General features: G+C 23.0%; 1 protein-coding gene across 3 annotated transcripts in view; it reads right to left on the reverse strand.

The window, feature by feature from the left end:
* Positions 1 to 12,863, reverse strand: part of LOC724618 (cysteine-rich motor neuron 1 protein) — a 261,295-nt gene extending 248,432 nt beyond the window's left edge. Inside the window, exons 1-3 of one of the 3 annotated variants that reach the window (XM_026446249.1) lie at positions 12,699 to 12,863; positions 11,097 to 11,414; positions 7,416 to 7,558 (exon numbers count right to left, since the gene is read on the reverse strand). In XM_026446249.1, coding sequence (XP_026302034.1) covers positions 7,416 to 7,558; positions 11,097 to 11,242 — 289 coding nt within the window. In that variant the 5' untranslated portion in view covers positions 11,243 to 11,414; positions 12,699 to 12,863. Of the gene's footprint in view, positions 1 to 7,415; positions 7,559 to 11,096; positions 11,533 to 12,698 lie in introns of those variants that run through there. The other 2 variants (XM_026446248.1, XM_001120512.5) reach the window with 2 other exon arrangements.
* Positions 12,864 to 13,742: the final 879 nt, after the last annotated feature.

The following is a 13,742-nucleotide window of genomic DNA, read 5'->3' on the forward strand; positions in this document are numbered from 1 at the left end:
ATGGCATTCCAGAGTATGGAATATTAAAAATGATTCGGTTTAAAAATTTGTATTTATTACTCAATAAATTGATATATTACGATAAAACACATTTACAGATCGATAAAATAAATCTTACTAGTTAATTGAGTTACACGAATCGATATAATAAACATCGATTCTATTTAGCTCTCCTATCTATATCCAGGTTGCATGAATACACCTGATATTGATCGATTTAAAAATCTAATGTTAATTCTAAACATATTATTTCTTTCTTTTTCACAAAATAATTAATTCGTCATTGTTAAATTATATTAAACAAAAGAAAAATCATTCTAACGGACAGTATAGTATAATTTAATAAGATATATTAAATACAAGAAAATAAATGATAACATCGAATAAAAAGAGACAAATAATTTATAAATAGTATAATTTCAATATGTTATATTTAAATTCTTGTCTTTTATATTATGAAACTTAACATTTATCCCTAATAAAGATTGCAAAACGAAAGAATGTTATCGTGAAAATTGAAGAATTGCAAAATCTAATTAGTACGTGTTTAATTTTGAATGTAACAATGTGTGAATATTTATGTTTATGATTTTTAAATGAAAGTATGATAATATGAACATATGGAAACTAAATTAATTTATTCGTTCCTTCCTTTATTTCCCTTCATCATCACGATCTCTTGCGTTCGAGCAACGATATTCCATGAATACTGAGCACCTGGGCTTCCAAGTATACTAGTGCATATGCATCGGCTTAAATTCACGAATGTATGCATATTCGAGACCAGCATTCGCGTGGCTCCTTTCTTAAACGTTTTACAACCTAATTTTCAGATCTATGCGTTGCCCAGTTGGCCTCTCGTGAAAATAGATTCACAACTTTCCCAAATACCCCCTTTCTTGAATTTAATGTTAATAAATTTTTCTATTACAGTCGAGCTTCGGCAACTCGTATCTCTATAACTCGGAAAGCTCTATAAGAACTTTTGTAATTTTGTTCATTTTTCATTGTATCGTGAAAATCTCTCTGTAAATTAAAATATAAACTTTTAATATTATTATTCGAATTAATTATTACGCGTTTAAATACATTATTTTATTCTTGAAGCTCGAAAAGTTCAGTTTAGTAATAAAATGTAATAAGTTAAACTGTTAGCATTTATAATCGTTCGTTCAATATTGTTTCTTTTTTCTTTCAATTGTTTGCCATCAAATAACCAACAACAAAACGATAACACTCACAATTTTTTTTTCTTGAATTCTTATATATATATTGTACTTATATAATGCATTTAAAATGAAACCATCATCTTTTACCCTATACATGATAGAATTAAATAGAAAAAAGATTTTATTATATGAAAAAATATATATATAAAAAATAAAAATATATATAAAAATAAAAATAAATGAAAAAAATTTTTAATTTTCATATTTATAAAATCAATATAATAAACGTTATATTTAATATTGAACTCAAAATAAATTAAAAATAGATAACTATATTTTAATAACATGTCTCTTTTATTTTTCAATTAATTATATTTGACATCAATCAATCAATTTTGATCACATATTAAGTATTTTATTTCACATTGAATTGTAATTTACAGTTTTTCTATATTCATCTATGTTTCCATATTCACCTTATTTTCAGTTTAGATTTTTCGAATATTCTCCACAATATGTTCCATATAGAAATAGAACATGAAGATCATTTTAAAATATTGATTTTATTTCAAAGTCATACAAAAAATTATACAATTAATACAGACTAATATTTTCTTGTTGAGAAATTCAATTTTTTTTATTATTCTTTTCCTTGAAAAAGACATTAAATTATTTTTTAGAATGTCAATATATTCATTTATACATAGCTTTTATGTACCATCTTCAAAATTTTTTCTTAAAAAATATTTTATTTCTGTAGAAAGGTTTTTACAAGCAATTACCATCAAGACAAATTAAATTTTCTTTCGTCGGAAAAAATAATCTATTTATAAAAAATATATTAATACGTAAAAATATTCATAAATAAAAATTTAAAATTTATTATCTAATATTTATATTTTATATTGTATATATTATATTATATAATATTCATATGCTCAAATTGTTTTCTTCTTTATGACGAGACAAAAATTGTAAAACTAAATTTAAGAACTAAATTCTAAAACTTTTTTAATTTTAACGATATGAATAATGATTAATAATTTCGTACACTATCGAATGAAAAATATTCAATTAAAATTCCTTTTAATTTTATTGATGAAACTTAAAAGATTTACTTACAGCATAATTAATAATTTTCAAAACGTTCAAAATAACTAGAAAGTTTTTTTTTATTGTGACTGTAATTATTAAAACTTTTTAAAAAATTCATCATAATATTATATGATTTCTTAAGCGATTATAAAAACAAATTTTCAATGATGAACTAAAATGCTTGAACTTTTTTTCTGTTTGAACAGAATACTTTCAGCGTGATATTGTAAAATTAAAAAACAATTAATGTTTGCAATAAGATTAAAGAAAACCTAATAAAGTTAAAAAATATAGAAAATAAAAATAAATAAAAAAAAAGATAAAAAATAATATTTATGACATGATTCTATAATAGTGTAATTATTATTATATTACTTTATTATATTATAATTATAATAAAGTGAATGCTAAAAATCAATAATTAAAAATAATTATTGCAATTCACTAATCAGAACTCTAATAATAGCTCTCTAAAATATAGAACAATGACCAATTATGTCATAGAAAAAAATTTAATATTTTTTTCTTTAAGAAAATATTGTTTAATTACATAATTATAATAAATTTATTCATACGAGAATTGAATCCGCGCTTTCATTTAGTCGCAATTGATCCCAATTGATTATAATTTGCATAATTTTTCAAGTATGAGTAATCTACCTGTAATAAGTCTACGCAATCCTACGCAATCCTATAAATCCTAATTTGACATAATTATAATAAAATTAATAATCAAATTAATTAAAACTTTATATGAAACTCTATATAATAAATAAAATATTATCATAGATATGTGCAACATAATACATATAATATTTAATACATATAACACACATATTCACACGTGTGTGTGTTATACATTTTGAATATAGATACATATGTATATTCGAAATGCAATAATACTAATCATTTTTTGGAAATATCTTGCAAACTTGCAATTGAACAATCGGAGACTGTCGATTAATTTATAAAGAATATATATCAAGGTTAAGATCATCGTTTAAAATAAATAATCACCGATAAAATTATTAATATATATAAATTGCTAATAAATTCAATTTCGAAAAATATATAAAACAGCATATTACTAATAAATTTCATAACAATACAATATTTTACAATATTTATATAAATTTGAAATAATTTAAAAACTGGATATTGTGTAAATATTGTGTAATAAATTTTTGTATTCACAAAATTGATATTATTGTTTTATTGTAGAAAATCGTAGAAAAAAAAAACGATATGTTTGATATATCTAGAAAAGAGAAAGAAAAATAATATTTCCATCATGAGGAAATTGAATCACAGCAATTCAATTACCTGCCACTTTAAGATAATAACGGGAAGATGGTGCGAGTAATTAGTATCGAAGCGTTCATCAGACCTTGAATCTCGAATCTGAGAAGCATTCAATCAAAGGAAAAGAGATTTTGACTAGAACAGCTTTCATCACCTAATTATTGAAAAGATATCTTTTCAATAATTTTCCAATTATAATACTTCAAAATTGAAATCGATAATTTTGCTTAGATAATCACATTATACCAAACTATATAAAAGAACAAAAAAAAAAAACATTGACAATAGATGTAAAATATTTTCATAAAAAAATAAATAAAAAAAATTTTTTTATTTATTATAGCTTTGGTTATATATCATATTTTATATAAAATTAAATAAAAATTTAATTAAAAAAAATAGTTATTTAATAGATAAAAAACAACAAATATTTTTTCTTTTACTAGGCATTTTGATTATAATATTACATTTAAAGTTCAATTAAATAAAAAAAATAATTACTTACAATAATTACTTGCAATATCCTTATCAAATTTTCCCTATCAAATTTTATATCAACGTTATATTCACTGTCACTATCTACTTTATACACTAAATAGTTTACATATTAATATAATCCACGTTTCTCTGGATAACTTTTACAGTTTCATTTTTTCTTCGTCTATAATTTTCACTGATGGTTCGTTGTAATGAAAGAAGATATACCAATAATAAACGAACTATAAGAAAAGAATATAACTCAATTATGAAATATTCCATAATTGGATCATTATTGAATGCCTATATTTAAAATTTCATAAAATTAAAAATATAGTATTCTTGTTTTAAAAAAAAACATATCTTTATAAATATTTATGAATATTATAGGCAAGTACGTTAACAATAAAAAATTTAATAAATAAATATAATAAAATAACAAATATATACAAAAGATATATATTCAAATTTATGTATCCTAAAAAGATTTCTAAGAGCAGCAAATAAAAATGCGATTACCACACGTCTTCACGATTGATGAATCATAATTTCAAAGTAGGTGAATGAGATAGGTCATAACTGTTTTATATTTAGTAGATTTTTAAATATAGCACTATTTATTTATTAGATTCTTAAATATAATACTATTCTATATTAGATATATTATTTCATTTTTTATTATTTTCCTCTAATAAAATCTGGATTTATATATCGACTTTCATTTTGTTTATTTAATTGTATTTTAAAAACCTATTCAAAAGACATCAATCTTCTTAACTTAACATTTCAATATATAAAAAAAAAAATATGTAAAAAATATCCTACGTATTTAAACATTAAAATTTTTTTTACCTTTTAAAATTTTGAAATCAATTTACTTCTCGTTTTTGTTCGTCAAATGAATCCAACTTTTTCTTTTTCCATTGTATTATTTCTTTTTTCATATCAAACTTTTCCCTATTATTGTAATAATTTCTATTAATCCCGGTATATAAAAAAACAAAGTAATAACGAATGCAGTTGCAACAGAAGAATTTGTTCAATTAAATTCATGTAAAGTTATCTTGTTTGTATTCCTTCGGTCCACAGTCAGGACTCGACTTGTTTAAAATCGAAAGTTTCAACGAAAAAACAATAGGTCAAAACTTAGAGAGAAAATAAAAGATAAAGTCAAAATAAAATAAATGGCAGTATTTCATTAAGATGAGATAAAAATCATGTATTGTTTGTAAATACGGCTATTAATTGATAAATAATAATAAAATATAAATAATAAATAATAGAGAATATAAATTAACGAAATATTTTGAAAGATAAGAAAGATATGATATCATGATAATGATGTATGAATAGAAAAATTCGAATCACGATTTGTAAATGGTCGTTTATTTGAAATAAATTCTTTTTATCGATTATTAGCTTTGAGTCCTCGAGAATATTCGAATCGAAAATAGGAGACTAAAATTTTGCATAGACCTTACAAAAGAATCGGCTTTTTGAAATGTTAAGAAGAATCGATCGATTACTGACTTTGTAAGATATATGGAAATCTTCGCTTCCAGTTATTATAATATATAAATTCAGCAAAATTCAAACATAATAATTTGATTTTCGATAAAATATGTATGTAATAAATGGCTTTATATTTTTATAAATTTCTAATTTATTTTTTCTAGTTAAAATCATTAAAAGTAACATTGATTGTTGCTCTCTGTTAAATAAAATAAAAATTTATATGCCCTCCAAAAATATAAATAACCATGATATTTTACAGATACTGAATATTAAGAATAAATATTGCATATAGATCCGCGATAATATATATAATACTATATATGATATATAGCATAGATTCAATTCATCGCATTATGATTTTAACCAAACGCTTTGACTTTTTTGATGTCATTTTTATCTTTTTTAAAATGTACAAATATCCCAGGCTAGATACTGCTTTTATGTACATATCTCTTGTATTATATTTATTTTATATTTTATTTGTATTAAATCTTGTTCTGTTAATAAAATATAAAATATAAATAACAATCAAAATATTTTTTATCTATTTTAAATATTTATGTCATAATATTTTTATGGCATGATTTGCATTTCAAACCAAGGATATAACAAACAAATAAATTTTTATTATTCTTCTTTATCAACACATATATTAAAAATTATATATCTGTCACTTTATTCTTTACATCCCAGACAGGATACTATTATTATCTCCCTATATCGATAATCATGACCGTAAAAGATTGTCCTCGTTAACATAACTTTAACATGATTAACAAACGAATAAATTGTATGAATTCGTTATATCTTATTATTTTTATTTGAACAGTTAATTTAAAAGGTGTTAGATAGAAAATGAGCTAAAAAATAAATTGTCTAGAATTTTTCATGTATGAGATATCTCGATAGAACTTAATGACATTTTGTAATATTTCTATTCTGAAATTATTCATATTTTCGATTTAGCAATCATCTTTAATTTGTTATGAATCATTAAAATAAATTTACATAAAAGATGATGTAAAACGTGTCATATTTATTGGAAATAAATAGCATTCAAATTGGAAGTCTGGACTATAATTCATTTTTTATGAGAAAATTTAATTGGAAAATATGACACTCTCCATACAATCTAAATTTTTTTTCTTATGACTAACTATTTTCAGACTAAAAAGATCTTTCAAAGCAAAGATACAATTTCAATGAACAAGATCAAATGCAAAAATGATTATCAGTAGAGTTAGACTAGTTAGACAGTAAATTTTCAATGATAGAAAAATTAATATCGTAATATAAATGTCTCAATATACATAATTATATATATATGTATAGAAAAAGTTTTTAGATTATATTTTCAAATATTTTTTTTTATATATAATTTTTTTTTTTTAATACAAACCCACATGCTACTTTTTTATCTATTTATATATCTTAAAGCAAGAATAAAACTATATAAAGTGTTAAAATATTTTGTTATAAATAATTTGTTATAAATATTACATATAATCATTTTTTTTTAATATAAAACCTAACTATCAAGTTGCTTTTGACGAAATACTAATGATTCTTGTATGTCAAATAGATAATCGATAGAAAATAAGGCGAAATAGATACTGAGGAAAGAGTGCTTACAGTGACAGATGTGATAAAAACTGATCCGCAAAAGTTCTATAAAATGGCACATATTATTAATCACTGTGATTTTAAAAATCGACTAGTAAAGTGATTTAAATCGCTCCATAAATTTACACACCATTATTCTTTCTTTACTCCCAGTGCACCATTAACTTGATATAAAAAGATAATAGATTCAAAAGACATTAATAAATCTGTGAATAAATCTAAAATTCTACTCACTTGTACAAATTCCCTCGTCTACTTCTCGAGTGTTGGGCAGCAAGTTTTTGATGACGCATTGTAAGCCGTTGGCACAACTTCCAGAAAATCCAAACAAACCACCGCATGGCTCTCCCTCGACACGAGCGCACACCTTACAACATCTGAAAATAATTTTGAACGAATCTTTCTATTTTATTCTGTTCAACATAAGGGACAATATAAATAATAATAATAACAAAAATTAATTTGATCAAATTATAAAATCACATTGAAATACGTATCTATATTGATTTTCTTTGTTTCATTACATCCTATTACACCCTTCTTTCGAAAAATGAATTTGAATAAAATTCCAAATAATTAAAATCTCTCTCTCTCTCTATATATATATATATAATTTTCAAAATTTTTGATATTTTTAATATAGCATTTAATAATAATTTTTATAAATTATTTTTATCAATTATTAATATACACATATATATAATATTTGTTTCTTCGACATGTATATTAATATTTTGATTCCTTCCGTTGCTTTGATTATTTTTTCCAGTATATTCTATTCTTTTATATATCTTTTATTTTTGAATAATTTGATCAAATATTTCATTTTTTTATCAGTTTTTTTTAAATTAACAAATGTGATGACTAATTTATATGTATATTAATATTTTGATTCCTTCCTTTGCTTTAATTATTTTTTCCAGTATATTCTATTCTTTTATATATCTTTTATTTTTGAATAATTTGATCAAATATTTCATTTTTTTATCAGTTTTTTTTAAATTAACAAATGTGATGACTAATTTATATATAAATATTTTAAATAAATATTTTTATTGGACTACTATCGGTAAGACTCAAGTTAGAAATATTAAATATTGGGAATATATTAAAAAATATATGATATTATATATGTATTATAATATAAATTAAATTAATATATATATTATTTTATTTATTATTAATTATTTCATATTATATTATTATATAATATGAAATAATTATTAATTAATAAAATTCAATTAAATTTCGATTCAATCTTTTAAATTATTAAAAATTGTAAATGGTTCTAATTTTTTAGTTAGAAATATAATTATTATAAATAAACGAAATTCATCTAGTTTAATACGATATTTGCATTATGAAAATTAAGAAATCAAGTTAAAAAGGCAAAAAAAAAAATATGAAATAAAGAGGAAGGGAAAGAAAAAAAGAAAAAATAATGGTAAAGAACTTGTTATGCTTTGTACAGAATATATTTCTAACTATAAGAAGCAATTTTATTACGTCGTCTTATCGTTGAATCGAGAGTAATCAATTTTTTTATATTGCGTTTCTTCCATTTTTATGAAATAATTTTCTTATCTTCTTATCTTATCTTACCATTATGCATTTTATAACTAGTATCTTGACCTAAGATATTCATTCATATTCAATTTGCAATTAATTAAATATATATATATATATATTAATTAAATATATATTTTTTTACCTAAATATTAATTTAAAATAAATATAATTTATTTATTCATACGTACATATATTTAATTATTAACTTAATAATTTATTATTTAATTACTCAATTATCCATACTGTCAATTATTTAATTATCTATGCTGACTAATATATTTAAAAATATATTTAATTTTACTAAATCAAAATCAAATAAATCAGATCTAACAATAGCATATTATGTTCTAAATATTTTTGAAAGCATTAATATTAAAAACATTAATATAAAATTTTACTTATAAATTCAATTACGTTTAATAAATAACATTTAATAAATAAATATCAGAACAATATCTCACTATTAATATTATGTATTAATTATAATATTATATTATAATTAGTGACATTATATTGATATTATAACAATTATTATATAATAAATTGCATTAAAGAACATAGAAATTGTAATAAAAGGAATATATTCAAATAAGAATTCATGAATAATAATCTGAAAAAATGCATATCAGTATAATAATATTCAAATTATTTCCACAATTTCCACAATTATGAAAGCCGTTAGACAAGCTATGATTAAAATTCGTTCATTTCGTTCGTTTCTTCGTACGAAAATAAATATTTAAATTGTTCGAGACACGCAAAGAAAAAATCATGTAGTTCGTCATCAAAGTGATAAGATGAAAACAATCTTCATTTATCGGCACGAATAATATATCGTTAAATATTAAAATTGTTACTGATTAAACAAATTGCCAACTTCCTCTTTTAAAAGAAAAATACAATTTATTTGAAATTTGAATCGAGCTCGATCAAATTCAAAATAATCGTACAAATAAGAAAGATCTCTTACATAAATTCAATCTTGATTATTTACAATTCAATTAGTCACGAAAAGTGCGTCATTAATTTACGAATCGTCTAACCGAGAAAAAGTAAATATTTCAATATTGTAGTATATATTACCATATATAAAAATTTATAAAATCCAGACTCTTATTTTTGATTGCATCAGAATTTCAAATGTTGCAATTTCCTGCCTTAAAGGATTGTGAGATAATGTTTAATCCGCATTTTAATTTATTACTTTATTGTTTATTGTTATGTCGAAAGAAAATGATCTGATATTATAACACAAAAAACGATCGATATGCAATAATCGTTCGAACATGCGAACGAAAAACGGCATAAAATTTCGAAAACTGACGCTTTTGTTCACTGCTAGTTTGAATATTCAGATTTCCTTTTATCAAACGCTATTTTTTATCAATGCATATCACTAATAACGCAATAAAATTCATCAGACAAAGAACGCTACGCAAAAAACAGATTTTTTTCCCTTTTTCAGTAGAGACTTTAATAATAGAAGATCTTTCAATGGAATATACAGACACGATGAGTGTCGAATATTATTTATAGGAAAAGCAAAAAAAAAAAAGAAAAAAAAAGAAAGGAAAAAATCAAATATCGGTCAATTTTGGTCAGCAGAAGTAATTAAAGATATAACTATGTATATATAACTATATATATATATAAATCACACATATTTCGAAATGTTAAAAATACAAGAGAATAGAAATAGAAAAGATGCAAAAGATTATACATAAAAGATTACGCGAATGATAATTTACTAATATTATATATTTAATAACTTCAAAAATAAAATAAACAACATAAATAAAGTTTGCAATTTTCGTAAGAAAAATAAAAAGTTAAAAGATCAATTTGAGATAATATTTTAAATATCGATCATGATGATATTGTCAAAAATATTTTATATATTTTAGTTCAATATTCTTGTTGATAAGAATAAGTAAATAGAATGATATACAGTAACCTTCAGTTATTCAGATATAAGAACAAGATGTTTTTATCCAATATGTTTTGTAATTTATTATTTTATATATAAATATCACATATTTGCTAGAAAAATTTGCTAGAAATAATTGTTTAATTTAAAAATTAAGATTTTAGAGAAATAAAGACTTTAAATAGATCAAATGGATATAAGAACTTAATAAATATTATATTAAAGTATCAAATTTAAAATTCAGAATTTGAAATTATTTTAATTACTAACTTAATTATTAACAATAATTCAATAAATGCAAATTTTTAATTCAAATGCGTATGCATTTTTCTAGTATGTGATATATATTTTCATTAAAAAAAATATTGAATGAATCGTTAATAATTAGATATTAAAAGAAAGACTGATTTTTGGCTTACCTACAGGGATCCCAGGTGAGGCCTCCGGGACAATCCTCATCGGTGAGAATGTCACACTCGAAGGGTGAACAGACACAGGAGAGAGCTCTCGCAACTGCGACCGAGAATACCACGATGCCCCCCAGCAACAGCAACGAGGCCCTCATTTTTCACTTCTCCGCCGCCGGTTTCTTCTCTATTTTTTATCTCGTTTGTCTGCTTGGTCGCGCACGATCGTGGACTCAATTCAAAAACGTCGCCTCTTGAATCGCGAACTTAGTTCATCGCGAAACAATTCGTCACGACGAACATCTCAGCTCCGGTATGTCAATCGCACACCTAAGCACATTCTTCTATCGTAGCCAGACAATGACCAATTTTCTTTTTTTTTTTTTTCACGTTAAGAAAAGACCAAGTTTCTTTTTATAAAATAAGATACAGTCATCGACTTTGTCACTACGAATTTTTTTTAAAATATATATGTATAAACACTGCCAACCCTCATGATATATGATATAATGGTATAACAACAAACACTCGTTCTAAGTGTTACGATTGAAATACAAATCAAAGAATAAGAAAGCTTTCGATAATTGTACTATAACAATATTTCATGATATTACATGATATTTACAAATTTTGCGTGCAATTGCAAACTTTAAAAATATTTGCGTTCAACGATTGTTTTTCCAAATCATTTTCATTTAAGCAATTTTACAATGCTATAAGAGATTAACAAATATGAAAAATAGAAGAAATTCTTCTAATTTCGATGATATTTAAAGAAGCATAATCATATATCCAATCGTTTATTCACCAGATAATTGTCATATTCGATTTTATAATCGAAAGGAGAATAACAAGCGATTGAGCATTTCGATAAATCGATGGATTATAATTTGTGATTGAATATTTTTAAAATTTCGTCCCGTTGCGATCTCATTCCGTAGCATTAAATTATAGATATAAAAAGATAAATGAACGTAGAAAAAACCGCAGTGTCGCATACACGATACTACACGTTCGAATTTCAAATTGTATTAAACGTAGTAAAAATACTTTTAACGCGCACCATGTAAACGCGTCAGAGAATTCTATGTATTCTCGAAACTATATTTCCCGACGGATGCATCCATGATAACAAGAATCGCGACGTACATACATTATGAAAACACACACGGAAACAACTCAAGATGAAATATTCGTCGAGTTGTTCGTTGCCGTCCGAACCTGTGCGCTCTTGTTGCGCTCCCCGATGATTTAACGCTTTATGTTCACGAGATTCTTCCAAACATTGTGAATATTGCGAACACCAAGAACATTGGAACTATCGTAAACATTAAAGTTAAATCGTTGATTGACAATGATCTTTCTTTAAACTTTCTGTTAATGTCCTATCAAAATTTCTTTTTCATTTCAAACAAAAAATTTGTAAAAAGAAAATATGAAAGGTAATGTAGAGGCAAGATAAAACTCACGAATATTTATTGTACTCTAATTTGTTTGTCAAATGAAATACACAAAATAGGATGTCTAAAAAACAAATTGCGAAAACATGTGTCTTTAACGAAAAGAGAAATTGATTTTGAATAAATGATAAAATGATAAAAAAAAATTATTTACAGAGATAGAGGCATAATAGGTCGCATAATAATCTTGACTTTCTTTCATTGATACACTCACGCTAGCAGTAACATCGTGCACAACCGAAAAAAATGTTTTCTCGCAATAAATATAACCGATACGCTCTGTGTTCAAGACGAACGTGTACTGGCGAACAATCGGCGTCTACGCGGCGTCGACCGTTTCGACGCCTCGCGTCGGCGCCCTGATGCCACTATCGTTACTTCTCTTATAAACCATTCCTTTACCCAATATTTTTCTACTGAACAATCTTGTTTCTTCCGTAGCGTCTGACATACATAGTTTATATTAAATTTATTTTCATAAGTTGTTTTTACATTAACAGTAAGCAATCTAAATTATTTTTTATCGTATTTTTCAATCGTAAAATATGTTGATATAAAATTTTATCAATTACATTTCATGAATAATGAAATTCTGTAAAAAAAAAAATATAGTTTACTGTATCTAATGAATAGACCAATCAATTAATTTTTTATATGATTATATCTAATTACAGATTATAATAATATATTTGACAAATAAATCGATGTTTTGGTAACTGTGGCTCTTTTCCTTTTATTTTATTTTCTTCAAAAATGATTTTTCTTTTATACAATCATAAATTTTTATTTAATTAATATTTATCTGACATCATCAACATCTACTATGTGTACAAAAAACATTTATTTTTGATTTCACATTTTTACACATTATTTTCATTATATTTCTTTAATATAATCTATTAATATAATCTATATATCTATTATACTTACATTTGATATACATATAATTATAAAAGTTATCTCAATATAGCGTAAAATTCATGTTCGCAAATTGATTATTTTATTTCTCAATAAAATTATATTATACGATGCAAATATGTTATTGTTTGCTATCTATCCGTTCATTTAATTAAACAATCTATTATCTAATAATTTTGAATATTATTTAAAATATATATTCTTAATTATATTAAAATTAATAAAAAAACATCTAATAATAAAAGTAATAAAAATAGTATTTATTTTTTATGAAAATTAT

This window comes from Apis mellifera, linkage group LG1 (genome assembly GCF_003254395.2).
Source record: "Apis mellifera strain DH4 linkage group LG1, Amel_HAv3.1, whole genome shotgun sequence".
NCBI classification, from domain to species: Eukaryota; Metazoa; Arthropoda; class Insecta; order Hymenoptera; family Apidae; genus Apis; species Apis mellifera.